Below are 18,340 nucleotides of genomic sequence, written 5' to 3'. Positions count from 1 at the left end.
CAGTAGTAGAGCATCCACTTGGCAGGCAGAAGGTCCCAGGTTCAATCCCAGACAGGAGGTGATGGGAAAGACCTCAGCCTGAGATCCTGGAGAGCCCCTGCCAGTCTGAGTGGTCAATACTGACCTTGATGGACCAAGGAGCCGAGTCAGTATAAAGCAGTGTTAGGTGAAGATCTATGGTTCAGTGCTTGGTTTGCAGAAGGTCCCAGGTTCCATATGTGTGTGAGTGTGTGAGAGAGAGAGAGAGAGATCTGGATGTGTCATCATGGTTTTCTTTCTCTTGTTCCAGGGGAAGAACCTGATCCCACCCGTCACAGGAGGGAATGCCAAACTGAATTACACGGTGCTGGTGGGTGAGAAACCCTGCGCGGTCACAGTGTCTGATGCCCAGCTGCTGTGCGAGTCCCCGAATCTTATAGGACGGCACAAAGTGATGGTAAGAGGGAGTCTTCCTAAAGCACAGCAGAGTGAAGGCCATTGCCAGTGGAGAGTTGAAGGGTCACGGGGGAGCTTCCCTGAGCTGGGAGTTCAGAGTCTTCTGCCAGTGACTTCTAGAGGCATCTCGACATAGTGCAGATTTCCAGGGCTTTTCTTGTAGCAGGAGCTCCTATGCATATTAGGCCACACCCCTGATGTAGCCAATCCTCTTGGAGCTTACACTAAGCCCTGTAAGAAGAGCTCTGTAAGCTCTTGGAGGATTGGCTACATCAGGTGTGTGGCCTAATATGCAAAGGAGTTTCTGCTACAAAAAAAGCCCTGCGGATTCCTAGTCTTGGGGACAGGGATGGAGGATTTCCCGTCCGTCTGGTCCTCTGTGCTCAGATCGATTTTGAAAATGAAATGTAATTTTGTGGGTATGTATACCCACACACATACACAGATACCCTGGGCCAGTGTTCCCTTTAAGCTGAGTGTGAGTTAGTCACACTTTTTTAGCCTCTGGCTCACACATTTTTGCCTGAGCTCAGGAAGGATGACCCCAGAGCACATTAATTTATGAGGCAGCTCACAACATTGCCAGTAGCCAGGGGTCGTTTTGTAGAAAAAAAGGTGGTGGAGCTCATCCAGGGATTGTTATGCAGCTGCCTCTACTATTCAATGGACAAGGAGGTGGAACTCTCTGAAGCAGGTGGAACTCTCAGAAAGGTTCAGGAGCTGCGCTGATCCAACATGGCTTCTCTTGTTCTTATGTGACACAGAGTGTGGACTGGATGGGCCACTGGTCTGATCCAACATGGCTTCTCTTATGTTCTTATGAGACACAGAGTGTTGGACTGGATGGGCCTCTGACCTGACCCAACATGGCCTCTCTTATGTTCTTATGAGACACAGAGTGTTGGACTGGATGGGCCATTGGCCTGATCCAGCATGGCTTCTCTTATGTTCTTATGTGACACAGAGTGTTGGACTGGATGGGCCATTGGCCTGATCCAACATGGCTTCTCTTATGTTCTTATGTGACACAGAGTGTTGGACTGGAGGGGCCACTGGCCTGATCCAACATTGCTTCTCTTATGTTCTTATGTGACACAGAGTGTTGGACTGGATGGGCCATTGGCCTGATCCAACATGGCTTCTCTTATGTTCTTATGTGACACAGAGTGTTGGACTGGAGGGGCCACTGGCCTGATCCAACATTGCTTCTCTTATGTTCTTATGTGACACAGAGTGTTGGACTGGATGGGCCATTGGCCTGATCCAACATTGCTTCTCTTATGTTCTTATGTGACACAGAGTGTTGGACTGGATGGGCCATTGGCCTGATCCAGCATGGCTTCTCTTATGTTCTTATGTGACACAGAGTGTTGGACTGGATGGGCCACTGGCCTGACCCAACATGGCCTCTCTTACGTTGTTATCTCTGCTGTCTGGAGATTAGTTGTCATTCCAGGAGACCTCTAGGCCGCACCTGGAGTTTGGCAACCCCACTATTTCATAGGGTTGCTGTAAGTCGGAAGCGACTTGGTGGCAGGTAACACAGAGAGACGCTCAGACGTGTATATCTTCTTTGAGCCTTGACCTCAGCCAGGTTTCTCGGCTGTTCCCTTTCCCCGCAGGCTCGCGTTGGAGGGATGGAGTTTTCCCCCGGGATGGTGTACATCTCCCCCGACAGCCCCCTTAGCCTGACTGCCATCGTCAGCATCGCCGTGGCAGGAGGGCTGCTCATCATCTTCATCGTGGCCGTGCTGATCGCCTACAAGCGCAAGTCCCGGGAGAGCGACCTCACCCTCAAGCGGCTCCAGATGCAGATGGACAACCTGGAGTCCCGCGTGGCCTTGGAATGCAAGGAAGGTATGGAGAAGGAGAGGGCGACAAAGCAGCCAAGAGGAATCCCTCTGTTTTGAGCACAGGGACAGGGGCATTAGGGGAGGGCTTCTCTTATTTTCTTACGTTTGGGGCAATGATGCTCTGTATTCATCGTGCTTGGGGGGACACAGTGGGAGGGTTCTAGAGTCTTGGCCCCACTGGTGGACCTCCTGATGGCCCCTGGGTTTTGGAGACTGTGTGACACAAAGCATTGGACTGGAGGGGCCATTGGCCTGATTCGACGTGGCTTCCCTTATATCTGGGGTAACCAAACTTCCTTAACCTAACAGCCACATAGAATAAACATCATATATTTGAGAGCAGCAAGACGTGAATGTCAGATGCTTGAGAAGCCATAAGACAAGAAGGGAGGGAGGGAGGGAGGGAGGGAGGAAGGAAGGAAGGAAGGAAGGAAGGAAGGAAGGAAGGAAGGAAGGAAGGAAGGAAGGAAGGAAGGAAGGGAGGGAAGGGAGGGAGGGAGGGAGGGAGGAAGGAAGGAAGGAAAATAGATGGGAGAGAGGGAGGTGGAAAGAAAGCAACTTTAACTTTAAATGGATTCTCCAGGCCACTGCCTGGCTTGGAGAAGTGATTTCAAAGAAGAAGATATTGGATTTATATCCCGCCCTCCACTCTGAAGAGTCTCAGAGCAGCTCACAATCTCCTTTACCTTCCTCCCCCCCCCACAGCAGACACCCTGTGAGGTAGATGAAGATATTGGATTTATATCCCGCCCTCCACTCCAAAGAGTCTCAGAGCGGCTCACAATCTCCTTTACCTTCCTCCCCCCCCCCCACAACAGATATCCTGTGAGGTAGATGAAGATATTGGATTTATATCCTGCCCTCCACTCCGAAGAGTCTCAGAGCGGCTCACAATCTCCTTTCCCTCCCCCCCCCCACACAACAGACACCCTGTGAGGTAGATGAAGATATTGGATTTATATCCTGCCCTCCACTCCAGAGAGGCTCACAATGTCCTTTACCTTCCTCCCCCACAACAGACACCCTGTGAGGTGGGTGGGGCTGAGAGTGCTCTCCCAGCAGCTGCCCTTTCAAGGACAACCTCTGCCAGAGCTATGGCTGACCCAAGGCCCCATAGCTGGCTGATGGGGCGGTGGGGGCTTTGAGAGCCACACAATACGTGTGAAAGAGCCACACGTGCCTCCTGAGCCATAGTTTGGCCACCCCTGGTCTAAGGCCTTATTCTTCCTTCCCCTCTCCCCAAATTGCAGCTTTCGCTGAACTGCAGACCGACATTCATGAGTTGACGAGCGACTTAGATGGAGCTGGGATCCCCTTCCTCGACTACCGGACGTACACCATGAGGGTGCTTTTCCCTGGCATCGAAGATCACCCTGTGCTGAGGGATCTGGAGGTAAGAGGGGCTCTCAAAACAACAACAACCGCAGAGAATACCCAATACAAGAAGTTGTCCACTGAACGTTCTCCTTACAGTAGGGTTGCCGCCCCCCCCCCCCCCTTCAACTAGTTTAAAGAACTTACCCCGTGGTGGTGGTGGCCCTTGCTAGCTACATGCTGATGTCACTTCCTCTGTGCACCGGAAGTGCCGTCTCATTTGAACAAACCTCTATGGTTTGACCATGGAAGTTTGCCCAGGTGCCAGAGCATCCCTGGCATTTTTCAGTCATGTGTGGATGTCACTTCCAGATGCACAGGAAGTGACATTACTGTGTCAGGACACTGCTGATATCCCCCACGCCTATTTTTATGTAGGTTTTTCAGCTGAGCGATGGTAGGGAGTACCCACTGGGGATAGGACCCAGTAACCCTACATTACAAGAGTCTTCTGGATCCCTTCCCTTGTGAGACATAGTTTGTACTCTCTGTCCTCAAAATGGGGGGAAAAGACAAATTATGTTCTAAGGTGGACTCGATTTTGCAGCCCAAAAAATCAAAGAGTGAGGAGTTTGCTTCCCACTTTGGACCCGCTCACACAGCATGGGACCCTGTGCATGTCGGCTCTCAAGCCCCTCCAACACAATCAGCTTTAAAGGAGGATTAGACTGACTCTATGACTGACTCTATGAGGATTAGACTGACTCAGCCTCTCTGCCCTGTTGTTGGCCCTCCAGAGGAACTGATTGGCCACTGTGTGAGACAGGAGACTGGACTAGATGGACCCTCACTGGTTTGATCCAGCAGAGCTCTTCTGATGTTCTTATGAAGGCCTTGACCTCTCCGCCCTGTTGCTGGCCTTCCAGAGGAACTGATTGGCCCCTGGGTGAGACAGGATGCTGGACTAGACGGACCCTTATGTGCTTATGAAGGCCTCAGCTGTATGCCTGTTGTTGGTCGTCCAGAGGAACTGGCTGGCTACTGTGCGAGGCAGGATGCTGGACCAGATGGACCCTCACTGGCCTGAACCAGAAGGGTTCTTCTGAAAATCTCGGCCTCTCTGCCCTGTTGCTGGTCCTCCAGGAGAAATGGCTGGCCACTGTGTGACATGGCATGCTGGACTAGATAAGTACTGATCCAGCAGGGCTCTTCTGATGTTCTTAGGATGCTGGAATAGATGGATCATTGGTCTGATCCAGCTGGGCTCTTCTGATGTTCTTAGGATGCTGGATTAGATGGACCACTGGTCTGATCCAGCAGGGCTCTTCTGATGTTCATAGGATGCTGGACTAGATGGACCACTGGTGTGATCCAGCAGGGCATTTCTGATGTTCTTAGGATGCTGGACTAGATGGACCACTGGTGTGATCCAGCCAGGCTCTTCTGATGTTCTTAGGATGCTGGACTAGATGGACCACTGGTGTGATCCAGCCGGGCTCTTCTGATGTCTTGATGCTCTTTGCTTAGAGAAACTATTGGAGGATATGGTAGAGGTATATTAAATGATGAACAGAGCAGAGTCAAAGACCAGGGGGTGGGGTTGCAGGGAGAGATTTTCTCCTTTTCCTCCATGATTTGGGATCACCCAATAATGATAAACAGCATGCTCAAGACAAGGAAAGAAAAGTACTTCTTTATGTATGTAAGGGCCATTGAGTTACAATCAACTGAAGGAGATGCCAGAAAGGGGCTTTCAAGGCAATGGAGAAGCAGAAGTGGTTTGCCATTGCTTTCCTCTGCAGAGCCTTCCTGGGTGGTCTCCTATTAAGCACCAACCTTGACCAGGGGTGGAATTCTAGCAGGAGCTCCTTTGCATTTTAGGCCACACACCCCTGATATAGCCAATTATCCAAGAGTTTACAAAAAAGGATCTTGTAAGCTCCAGGAGGACTGGCTACATCAGGGGTGTGTAGCCTAATATGTAAAGGAGCTCCTGCTAGAATTCCACCCCTGATTGTGAGTATTTCAAGATATTGTTTCACATGTGGTGGACTTGTGAAAAAGCGAAAGAATTTTGGATGATGATACAAAAATTTTGGCTTATGACTTTAAAAAAACTGCAGACTTTTTTGCTTGGATTACAATTAGAAAAATTTCCAAAGGAAGACAGGACATTAATTTGGTACTTGCTCTCAGCTGCTAGGACATTGTATGCGCAGCTGTGGAAACAAGAAAAAATACCAGAGAAATGGGATTGGATTATGAAAGTTTTATCGTGGAGTGAGATGGACAAACTAAATAGAACTCTAAGAGACTATGATCTAGATATAATCAAAAAGGAGTGGAAGAAATTTAAAGGATATATGGAGAAAGAGTGGAATGTAAAAAGACATTGGACAATTTTTTAGTATTGATGGGGGGAAAAAAATTGAACTTTGATTAGTTACTGGTACCTTTAGTATTGAACTTAAATATATAACTTCGGGGAAGTCAAACAAGGGAGGGAGGGGGGATTGAAATATCATATGGGTTAGTACAGGAAATTTATAATTAAGTTTTGTAACCATATGTTATCAATAAATTGTTAAAACACAAAGATATTGTATGTGAACCACTGTGAATACTTGAAAGGGCTGCACAAATGATAAGTTCTTATTATTACTATCAACGTGACTATTAGGAATAAGTATAAAAACCACAAGATCCATTGCTGGCCATCAGCGTAGATGCTTTTAACAGAAGAGGACTTCAAGGGGGCAGGTCTATTAGCAATGATAGCGAAACGAAGCATCCATGTTCAAAGGGCACGACACCTCTGGCTTCCAGATGTTGAGGGAAAGCCATAGTCGCTCCAGTGCTTCTGACGGCATCTGGTTTTTTATTGCTGGAAATGGGATTGCTGGACTGGATAAGCCTTTGGGTCTGGCCCAGCAAGACGCTTTGTATGGATCTCAATTGCTGGAGATGGTCTTGCAGATACAGACTCTTTTGCATCTCCCCCCGATACTATTCTGACTCCCACCCTGGGTTTAGGCTGGAGCAGAACTTGTGCCACTCAATACCTCCCAGACTAACGTACTTCACAGGGTTGAAGAGGGACAGGGAGGAAATGAGCCACATCTGGCTCTTTGGAGAAGGGTGATAGAAATCTGAAAAGGTATTTTTAAATGGTTTTGTCAGCCCCGATGTGATCGCATTGCAGTTGTTCATTTAGGGCCTTCCTGCGCTGCTCCTCCAGAGAAAATTGCCCGATCGTACACGTGATGCTATCAAGATTCTTCATGCCACGTTTTAGTGACTAGCAGAAAAACCAACAATATGGGATAACAATTTGTGGCTTGGCATTACGAAGGACAAAACTGCAACGTACAGGCTAACAGTGTTGAATAAAACTTTTAAGAGTCATGATGTCAATCTACCGTATGCATATGAAAGAAGTAGCTTGGAGAAACGTGGACTGCAGGGTGACATGATAGAGGCTTACAAGATTATGCAAGGGATGGAGAAAGTAGAGAAGGAAGTCCTTTTCTCCCTTTCTCACAATAGGAGAACTCGTGGGCATTCAATGAAATTGCTGAGCAGTCGGGTTAGAACGGATAAAAGGAAGTCCTTCTTCACCCAAAGGGTGATTAACATGTGGAATTCACTACTACAGGAGGTGGTGGCGGCTACAAGCATAGCCAGCTTCAAGAGGGGATTGGATAAAAATATGGAGCAGAGGCCCATCAGTGGCTATTAACCACAGTGTGTGTGTGTGTATATGTGTGCGCACGTGTGTGTGTATGTATATATATATATATATACACACATACATATATTGGCCACTGTGTGACACAGAGTGTTGGAGTGGATGGGCCATTGGCCCGATCCAACATGGCTTCTCCTATGTTCTTATGTTCTTAAGTACAACTCGACTACATAGTCCATCCACAGTGAGCAACCAGGTATAAGCCCATTTCGTCATGTCCAAAGACTTCAAGAGGAAGACTTAATGGGCTTACACCTGGGTGCTCATTGTGGAAGAAGAAGAAGAAGATGATGATGGATTTATATACCGCGCTATACTCTGGATGGACAATGTTGTAGAGTTGTACTTCTTTAACATGCATATAGTAGGTTTACAAGACTCTTAAAAGTCTTATTAAGCACTGTCAGCGTGTACATCACAGTTTTGTCTTTTGTAACGTTTCAGTGACTACCCATGTTTCAATGCATTGATAAAACACTGTGAGACAAACCGGTTGCGATGCGATTGAGATTACAGTTTCCCAGTGATTCTTTTTGTGTGGTGTTTTACTAACGTGCTGGCGTGTATTGGCCTAACAAGCAAAACGGGGAGAGAAAAAAATAACCTTGGCGCAATTAGGGTACCCTGTCTGTTATTGAAGTGCAATTCTGCACAGGGGATTGTTTCAGAGGGTTGCTGTGCTGGTTTGCGGTGCAAGAGCAGGATTCGAATTCAGTACCACCTTGGAGACTACAAAGATGTTCAGGCTATAAGCTTTCAAGAATCAAAGCTTCATATGGTTATCTGATGAAGGGAGCTTTGATTCTTCTTTTTTTTTTTTTTTGCATTTTTATTTTTATATATGCATGTTTGTGTGTTTGAGTGTGTGTGTGTACCTGGAAGTCATAGTGACCTCTGGCGACTGATCCCTGTTGGGGGACTGGAGGATATTCAGGGAGGTGGCTGAATGAAGCCTGCCCCTGTCCAGGGGTCCATCTAGCCCAGCATCCTAATAACATCAGAAGAGCCCTGCTGGATCAGACCAGTGGTCCATGTAGTCCACCATCCTAAGAACAACAGAAGAGCCCTGCTGGATCAGACCAGTGGTCCATCTAGTCCAGCATCCAAAGAACATCAGAAGTGCCCTGCTGGATCAGACCAGTGGTCCATCTAGTCCAGCATCCTAAAAACATCAGAAGAGCCCTGCTGGATCAGACCAGTGGTCCATCTAGTCCAGCATCCTAAAAACATCAGAAGTGCCCTGCTGGATCAGACCAGTGGTCCATCTAGTCCAGCATCCTAAAAACATCAGAAGAGCCCTGCTGGATCAGACCAGTGGTCCATCTAGTCCAGCATCCTAAAAACATAAGAGCCCTGCTGGATCAGACCAGTGGTCCATCTAGTCCAGCATCCTAAGAATATAAGAAGAGCCCTGCTAGATCAGACCAGTGGTCCATCTAGTCCAGCATCCTAAGAACATCAGAAGAGCCCTGCTGGATCAGACCAGTGGTCCATCTAGCCCAGCATCCTAAGAACATCAGAAGAGCCCTGCTGGATCAGACCAGTGGTCCATCTAGCCCAGCATCCTAATAACATCAGAAGAGCCCTGCTGGATCAGACCAGTGGTCCATCTAGCCCAGCATCCTAAGAACATCAGAAGAGCCCTGCTGGATCAGACCAGTGGTCCATCTAGCCCAGCATCCTAAGAACATCAGAAGAGCCCTGCTGGATCAGACCAGTGGCCCATCTATTCCAGCATCCTAAGAACATCAGAAGAGCCCTGCTGGATCAGACCAGTGGCCCATCTATTCCAGCATCCTAAGAACATCAGAAGAGCCCTGCTGGATCAGACCAGTGGCCCATCTATTCCAGCATCCTAAGAACATCAGAAGAGCCCTGCTGGATCAGACCAGTGGCCCATCTATTCCAGCATCCTAAGAACATCAGAAGAGCCCTGCTGGATCAGACCAGTGGCCCATCTATTCCAGCATCCTAAGAACATCAGAAGAGCCCTGCTGGATCAGACCAGTGGCCCATCTATTCCAGCATCCTAAGAACAACAGAAGAGCCCTGCTGGATCAGACCACTGGTCCATCTATTCCAGCATCCTAAGAACATCAGAAGAGCCCTGCTGGATCAGACCAGTGGTCCATCTAGTCCAGCATCCTAAGAATATAAGAAGAGCCCTGCTAGATCAGACCAGTGGTCCATCTAGCCCAGCATCCTAATAACATCAGAAGAGCCCTGCTGGATCAGACCAGTGGTCCATGTAGTCCACCATCCTAAGAACATCAGAAGAGCCCTGCTGGATCAGACCACTGGTCCATCTAGTCCAGCATCCTAATAACATCAGAACAGCTCTGCTGGATTAGACCAGGGGTCCATCTAGTCCAGCATCCTAAGAACATCAGAAGAGCCCTGCTGGATCAGAGCAGTGGTTCATCTAGTCCAGCATCCTAAGAATATCAGAAGAGCCCTGCTGGATCAGACGAGTGGTCTATCTAGTCCAGCATCCTAAGAACATAAGAAGAGCCCTGCTGGATCAGACCAGTGGTCCATCTAGCCCAGCATCCTAATAACATCAGAAGAGCCCTGCTGGATCAGACCAGTGGTCCATGTAGTCCACCATCCTAAGAACATCAGAAGAGCCCTGCTGGATCAGACCACTGGTCCATCTAGTCCAGCATCCTAATAACATCAGAACAGCTCTGCTGGATTAGACCAGGGGTCCATCTAGTCCAGCATCCTAAGAACATCAGAAGAGCCCTGCTGGATCAGAGCAGTGGTTCATCTAGTCCAGCATCCTAAGAACATCAGAAGAGCCCTGCTGGATCAGACCAGTGGTCCATCTAGTCCAGCATCCTAAGAATATCAGAAGAGCCCTGCTGGATCAGACGAGTGGTCCATCTAGTCCAGCATCCTAAGAACATAAGAAGAGCCCTGCTGGATCAACCAGTGGTCCATCTAGTCCAGCATCCTAAGAATATAAAATGAGCCCTGCTGGATTAGACCAGTGGTCCATCTAGTCCAGCATCCTGTCTTGCAGAGTGACCAGTCAGTTCCTCTGAAGATTCAACAACAGGGCGCAGAGGCCAGGGCCTTCCACTGATATTGCCTCCTACCACTGGGATTCAGAAGTTGATTCCCAATGTACATGGAAGTTCCTTTTAGCACAAATAGTTTAGCCTGTCTTCATGGGGAATGAATTCCAACCTGTTCATATCACAAGTGGGCTTTTCCAGGGCTTTTTTGGGGGGGAGGGAGTGTTGGAGCCAGGAGCAAGGGTGTGACAAGCATAAGTGAACTCCAAAGGGAGTTGTGGCAGTCACATTTAAAGGAACCACACACTTTTTAAATGTCTTCCCTCCATTGGAAGTAATGAAGGATAGGAGCACCTTCTTTGGGGGCTCATAGAACTGGACCCTTTGGTCCAATCTTTTTGAAACTTGGAGGGTATTTTGAGGAGAGGCATTAGATGCTATGCGGAGAAATTTGTGCCCCTACCTCAAAAAAACAGCGCCCCTCCCCAGATACCTGTGGATCAATGCTCCATTATACCCTATGGGAATCAATCTCTATAGGGAATAATGGAGTGCTCAGCAGACATTTCTGTCCCCTGTCCCCCCACTTTCAGATGGCCCTGAAGTGGGGGGAAGGCCTCTAAACCAGGAGATCCCCTGCCCCCACCTGCCATAGTGTCCACCTTCCAAAGTGGCCGTTTTCTCCAAGTTAACTGATTCTTATCACCTGGAAAGCAGTTGTCACATGCAGGAGATAAGAGAAGCCATGTTGGATCAGGCCAATGACCCATTCAGTCCAACACTCTGTGTCACATAAGAACATAAGAGAAGCCATGTTGGATCAGGCCTATGACCCATTCAGTCCAACACTTTGTGTCACATAAGAACATAAGAGAAGCCATGTTGGGTCAGGCCAATGGTCCATCCAGTCCAACACTCTGTGTCACATAAGAACATAAGAGAAGCCATGCTGGATCAGGCCAGTGGCCCATTCAGTCCAACACTGTGTCACATAAGAACATAAGAGAAGCCATGTTGGATCACACCAGTGGCCCCTCCAGTCCAACACTCTGTGTCACATAAGAACATAAGAGAAGCCATGTTGGATCAGGCCAATGGCCCATCCAGTCCAACACTCTGTGTCACATAAGAACATAAGAGAAGCCATGTTGGATCAGGCCAATGGCCCATCCAGTCCAACACTCTGTGTCACACAGTGGCCAAAAAAACCAGGTACCCTCAGGAGGTCCACCAGTAGGTTCTGAACTCCAGAAGGCCTCCCACTGTTGCCCCTCCCAAGCACCCAGAATACAGAGCATCACTTGCCCCAGACAGAGAGTTCCATCTGCATCTCGTGACTAATAGCCACTGATGGAGCTCTGCTCCAGCCACAACCTGGAGATTGGCAACTCTAATGCATAGACACAGATCGTTGTCCATGCTGACACAGATGGTGCATTAGAGACGCTTCTGGATTTGTCCCAGGTGGGAATTCTCTGTGGAATGTGCTTATTCCATCCCAGAATTATCCATGTTGTAGACAGCAGATTGCTTTCAAGTGCTTTATGCTGCTATTCCACTGTTGTGTCCTGCCTCGTTTAAATGCACATTTAGATTACGGGAAAGTGGATGCTCATAGTTCTGTCCTATTTAGAGTTGAGAACTAAATCCCGCTCTGGGGTTATGAAGTCCCAGACATTTGTGTGAGTGCGGAGGGAGTAATAATTACGTTTTCTAGCCTGGTTCCTGGAAGGCCTCTTATGAAATGAGCTCTCCCCCAACTCACACCTTTCATGTCCTGTATGAATGGTTTTTAAACGATCAAGTTAACCACCAGTTTGGCATGGTGGTTAACAGTGTGAACTCTAATTTGGGACAACTGGGTTTGATTCCACACCGGTCTTCCACGTGCAGCCAGCCGGGTGACCTTGGGTCAGTCACAGTTCTTGAAAGAGCTGCTTTCTCAAGAGCAGTTCTCGAAAGAGCTTTCTCAGCCCCACTGACCTCACAGGGTGTCTGCTGTGGGGAGAGGAAGGGAAGGAGGTTTCAAGCCACTCTGAGACTCCGAGGGAAGAGTGGAGTATAAATCCAGTCTCCTCCTCTTCTTTTTTTCCCTCTGCTTTATAAGAACATGTTGGATCCGGCCAGTGGCCCATCCATTCCAACACTCTGTGTCACATAAGAGAAGCCATGTTGGATCAGGCCAATGGCCCATCCAGTCCAACACTCTGTGTCACATAAGAGAAGCCATGTTGGATCAGGCCAACAGCCCATCCAGTCCAACACTCTGTGTCACATAAGAACATAAGAGAAGCCATGTTGAATCAGGCCAACAGCCCATCCAGTCCAACACTCTGTGTCACATAAAAACATAACAAGCCTGTGGGATCAGGCCAGTGGCCCATCCAGTCCAACACTCTGTGTCACATAAGAGAAGCCATGTTGGATCAGGCCAGTGGCCCATCCAGTCCAACGCTCTGTGTCACATAAGAACATAAGAGAAGCCATGTTGAATCAGGCTACTGGCTCATCCAGTCCAACACTCTGTGTCACATAAGAACATAAGAGAAGCCATGTTGAATCAGGCTACTGGCTCATCCAGTCCAACACTCTGTGTCACACAGTGGCCTAAAAACCAAGTGCCATCAGGAGGTGCATCAGTGGGGCCAGGACACTAGAAGCCCTTGCACTGTTACCACCACCCCCCTGCCAACACCAAGAATACAGAGCATCACTTGCCCCAGACAGAGAGTTTCAACAATACCTTGTGACTAATAGCCACTGATGGACCTCTGCTCCATATTTTTATCCAATTCCTTTTTGAAGCTGGCTATGCTTGTAGCCACCACCACCTCCAGTGGCAGTGAATTCCACATGTTAATCACCCTTTGGGTGAAGAAGGACTTCCTTTTATCTCGCTATTACAACTAATCTACAGGCAAGAGAGATCAGCTCACCTGGACGAAATGGCCACTTTGGAGGGTCGACTATGTGACCTTCCACTCCTTTGAAGTCCCCCCCTTGCCCAAACCCCACCCTCCACCCCCAAAATCTGCAGGTATTTTCCCACCCAGAGCTGGCAGCCCTAAGAGTAGTACACCCAGCTCCTGTCAATTTGAGAAGGGGTGAATCTAGCACAAGACCAAGGAAATCACAGAGAACACAGAAGCCACAAGTCTTGCTCCAACCAGAGAGCGGGAGTGAGCAGGAAGCTTTCACTGGGGTCGAGCAACATCACATGACCAACTCTGCCCTATCAGTGTTCTTCCTGGGCCTGTCCCTTTCCCGCCATTCTTGTCTTTGGCCGGAGGGCAGAGGTGGCTCTCAGACTGAGTCCGTGACCTCTGTTTGGTGTAGTGGTTCAGTGTGCAGACTCTTATTTGGGAGCACCGGGTTTGATTCTCCACTCCTCCACTTGCGGCTGCTGGAATGGCCTTGGGTCAGCCATAGCTATCGCAGGAGATGTCCTTGAAAGGGCAGCTGCTTTGAGAACCCTCTCAGCCCCACCCACCTCACAGGATGTCTGTCATGAGGGGGGGGGAGGTAAAGGAGATTGTAAGCTGCTCTGAGTCTCTGATTCAGAGAGAAGGCGGGGTATAAATCTGCAGTCTTCTTCTGTCCCTCAGCAATGTTGGTAGCTAGTTTTGGCAACCTCCACGTGGTATGAAACAGCAGCAACGCAGCCGTGGAAGATTAACCAAATCTATTTACCATAACAATAAGTTCCTACATTAATAGACATCAAATTACATCTAAAGATTAATTACCAATCCCAATATTAAGGTGCAAGTTTATACACATTCTTTTCGAAAAGGTGAAAGGCTTGGAAAACCTCGGTCGCTCTTACAACAATGAAAAAGAGCGCGTATAAATTTGCACCTTAATATTGTGATTGGTAATTAACCTTTAGATGTAATTTGAGGTTTATTAATATAGGAACTTATTGTTAGTAATTAATTGGATGGTAAATAGATTTTGTTAATTTTCCACAGCTGCATTGCTGTTGTTTCGTACCATGTGGAGGTTGGCAAGAGGTTGGAAGGAGAGAGCCGGAGCTTCCTTTGCCCAGTTCCCTGGATCCCATGGGAGAAATACAAAGAAAGCACCTTTAAGACCAACAAGTGCTAATGCTTTAAGCATGCTTTGTTTTATTTTTTTAAGTCTTTGTGTTTGTCTGCGTCCAGGTAAAAAAAGGTAAAGGTAGTCCCCTGTGCAAGCACCAGTCGTTTCCGACTCTGGGGTGACGTTGCATCACAACGTTTCCACGGCAGATGTTTTTATGGGGTGGTTTGCCATTGCCTTCCCCAGTCATCTACGCTTCCCGCCCCCCCCAGCAAGCTGGGTACTCATTTGACCGACCATGGAAGGATGGAAGGCTGAGTCAACCTGGAGCCGACTACCTGAAACCCAGCTTCCGCCAGAATCGAACTCAGGTTGTGAGCAGAGCTTAGGACTGCAGCACTGCAGCTTTAACACTCTGCGCCACGGGGCTCTCTCTAAAAGCTCAAGGAAAAGAAAAGGACCCCTGTGCAAGCACCAGTCGTTTCCGACTCTGGGATGACGTTGCTTTCACGACGTTTTCACGGCAGACTTTTTACGGGGTGGTTTGCCATTGCCTTCCCCAGTCCTGCACTTTCCCCCCAGCGAGCTGGGGACTCATTTGACCGACCTCGGAAGGATGGAAGGCTGAGCCGACCTGCAGCCGGCTACCTGAACCAGCTTCCGCTGGGATCGAACTCAGGTCGTGAGCAGAGGGCTCCGGCTGCGGCACTGCAGCTTTACCCCTCTGCGTCACGGGGCTCTCTATAACTCTGCTACCTGATCTTAAATAGGTACGCACATGGCCTGGCCCGACAAGGTCTCATTTATTTCAGATCCGGCCTTCATAACAGATGAGTTTGACACCCCTGCTCGATGGCCTCATACACCATTGAAGCCCCGCCCTCCCCTATCCCCGCCCTCCTCACGCTCCACCCCTAAAAACTCCAGGTATCTCCCAACCCAGAAGTGACAGCCGTAGCTGACGCAGCACACGTGATGGTGGGGAACGGTTGGTCTTTCAGACGTCCAGAGGTCTTTGCAGGGCTGTCGCTTGCAGGCTGGGCCACCGGCACTCGCTCTGTGTGTGTGTGTGTGCTTCCGGCAGGTCCCCGGGTACCGGCAGGAGCGCGTGGAGAAAGGCCTGAAGCTCTTTGCCCAGCTCATCAACAACAAGGTCTTCCTCTTATCCTTCATCCGCACCCTGGAGTCCCAGCGCAGCTTCTCCATGCGGGACCGGGGCAACGTGGCCTCCCTCATCATGACCGTGCTGCAGAGCAAGCTGGAATACGCCACCGACGTCCTCAAGCAGCTGCTGGCCGACCTCATCGACAAGAACCTGGAGAGCAAGAACCACCCCAAGCTGCTGCTCAGAAGGTACTTCTCCCCAGGGCTTGAGGTGGAGGAAAAGGCCGGCAGGGGGGTCATTTGCATAGTAGGCCACACCCCTGACGTCACCACTGCTTCACACGGGACGTTTCTGTAGAAAGAGTCTAGCAAGAACTCATTTGCATATTAGGCCACACCCCCTGATGGCACCACTGTTTCACACAGGCCTTTTTTTGGTAGAAAAAGCCCAGCAGGAACGTGTTTGCATATTAGGCCACACCCCCTGATGGCACCACTGTTTCACACAGGCCTTTTTGGGTAGAAAAAGCCCAGCAGGAACTCATTTGCATATTAGGCCACACCCCCAATGGCACCACTGTTTCACACTGGCCTTTTTTTTAGAGAATGCCCAGGAGGAACTCACTTGCATAGTAGGCCACACCCGTGACGTCACCACTGTTTCACACAGGACGTTTCTGTAGAAAGAGCCTAACAGGAACTTATTTGCATATTAGGCCACACCCCCTGATGTCACCATTGTTTCACGCAGGCCTTTTTTTGAAGAAAAAGCCCAGCAGGAACGTGTTTGCATATTAGGCCACACCCCCTGATGGCACCACTGTTTCACACAGGCCTTTTTGGGTAGAAAAAGCCCAGCAGGAACTCATTTGCATATTAGGCTACTCCCCCTGATGTCACCACTGTCTCACACAGGCCTTTTTAAGTAGAAAAAGCCCAGCAGGAACTCATTTGCATATTAGGCCACACCCCTGATGGCACCACTGTTTCACACTGGCCTTTTTTTTTAGAGAATGCCCAGGAGGAACTCATTTGCATAGTAGGCCACACCCGTGACGTCACCACTGTTTCACACAGGACGTTTCTGTAGAAAGAGCCTAACAGGAACTTATTTGCATATTAGGCCACACCCCCTGATGTCACCATTGTTTCACGCAGGCCTTTTTTGAAGAAAAAGCCCAGCAGGAATGCGTTTGCATATTAGGTCACACCCCCTGACATCACCACTGATTCACACAGGCCTTTTTGGGTAGAAAAAGCCCAGTAGGAACTCATTGCATATTAGACCACACCTCCTGACATCATCATTGTTTCACACAGGGCTTTTTTTGTAGAAAAAGCCCAGCAGGAACTTATGTGCATATTAGGCCACACCCCCTAACATCAAGCCAGCCAGAACTGCATTCCTGTGCGTCCGTGCTCAACCCCCCCTGCTTCTTCCAATCCAAGTCATTTATTACGATCAAAGATCACCTATTTCAAAAGTCACATCTAAATAATTTCCAGATAAAATTAATTACAATAAATACAGATGTGCCATACATAAGACTATAAAATACGTAAAATACACAAGTGTAATGTTATAACAACACCATCTCTTTTTACCTAATTGTATGCGCTGCGGCACAAAACCTTGCCACCTTTGAAGTAGTCTCATTTAGGGCTTTTTTTTTAAAAAAAAAGCAGGACCTCCTTTGCCTCTTAGGCCACACACACCTGATGTAGTTAGATCTGCCTAGGTACTTAGACAAAATTGGAGTGATATACGACGACCAAATGTTCCGATAAAAGCGACAGTTTAAAAGGACATGTCCCTGTTGAGCCAGATCGACAAGGACAGAGTTGTGCTTCGTAGGGAATACATGCATATCTCCCTTTCGGTTCTGCAGAAGGTAACGTGTGAAGTCAGGCCAGTGTGAAGGCTCTACGGTGTGCAGGAAGTTCCAGCGAATAGAGGTAGCTGGGAGGGACATAATTTTGGGTAGGATTCTGTTAGGGTTCTGTTAGCAGAGCTATGCAGATTAAACCACAAAACAGCCAGGCACACGCATTTAGCTTTAACAAAGTAATCTTTATTTATCTTTACTTATTCTACAAAACAAGGATTTAGCAAACTGTTTGGAGCCTGTTTGGTATCGTGGTTAAGTGCGCGGACTCTTATCTGGGAGAACCAGGTTTGATTCCCCACTCCTCCACATGCACCTGCTGGAATGGCCTTGGGTCAGCCACAGCTCGCACAGAGTTGTCCTTGAAAGGGCAGCTTCTGGGAGAGCTCTCTCAGCCCCACCTACCTCATAGGGTTTCTGTTGTGGGGGAAGAAGATAAAGGCGCTCTGAGACTCTGAGATTCAGAGTATAGGGCGGGATATAACTCCAATATCATCATCATCATCCTATCTGTCTTCTCTAACTACATGTTGGCTCTCTGAGATCCAAACAGCAACTGGTGAGGAAGACTAGAGACTTAAACGAAGGACCGTAAGCTGAAACCCAGTGCTTTTTCCCTAGTCCATCCCCAATGTATTGATTACCCAATTAGAATTTACCAGCACGGTAAGTACATGCAGACTAGCTCATTGGCCCTACCACTGACTGGCTAAGTATCACGGGCTCTTTTTCTAGCAGCAGCTCCTCTGCATAATACAGGGCTCTTAGTGCAGGGCCTACTGTAAGCTCCAGGAGGATTGGCTACATCAGGGGTGTGTGGCCTAATATGCAGAGGAGGTCCTGCTAGAATTCCTTACAGGGCTCTTCGTACAGGGCCTACTGTGAGCTCCAGGAGGATTGGCTGCATCAGGGGTGTGTGGCATAATAGGCAAAGGAAGT

General features: G+C 48.6%; 1 protein-coding gene across 1 annotated transcript in view; it reads left to right on the top strand.

Annotated features, from left to right (window-relative positions):
* The window catches only part of PLXNA4 (plexin A4), a 930,623-nt gene that overhangs the window by 691,747 nt on the left and 220,536 nt on the right, over positions 1 to 18,340 (top strand). The window contains exons 18-21 of the mRNA XM_060246008.1: positions 290 to 436; positions 2,058 to 2,292; positions 3,539 to 3,681; positions 15,496 to 15,764. Coding sequence (XP_060101991.1) covers positions 290 to 436; positions 2,058 to 2,292; positions 3,539 to 3,681; positions 15,496 to 15,764 — 794 coding nt within the window. The remainder of the gene's footprint in view (positions 1 to 289; positions 437 to 2,057; positions 2,293 to 3,538; positions 3,682 to 15,495; positions 15,765 to 18,340) is intronic.

Source organism: Heteronotia binoei, chromosome 8 (genome assembly GCF_032191835.1).
Source record: "Heteronotia binoei isolate CCM8104 ecotype False Entrance Well chromosome 8, APGP_CSIRO_Hbin_v1, whole genome shotgun sequence".
Taxonomy (NCBI): Eukaryota; Metazoa; Chordata; class Lepidosauria; order Squamata; family Gekkonidae; genus Heteronotia; species Heteronotia binoei.
The sequence above is the reverse complement of the archived record's forward strand: the minus strand, read 5'-3'. Positions and strand labels throughout refer to the sequence as shown.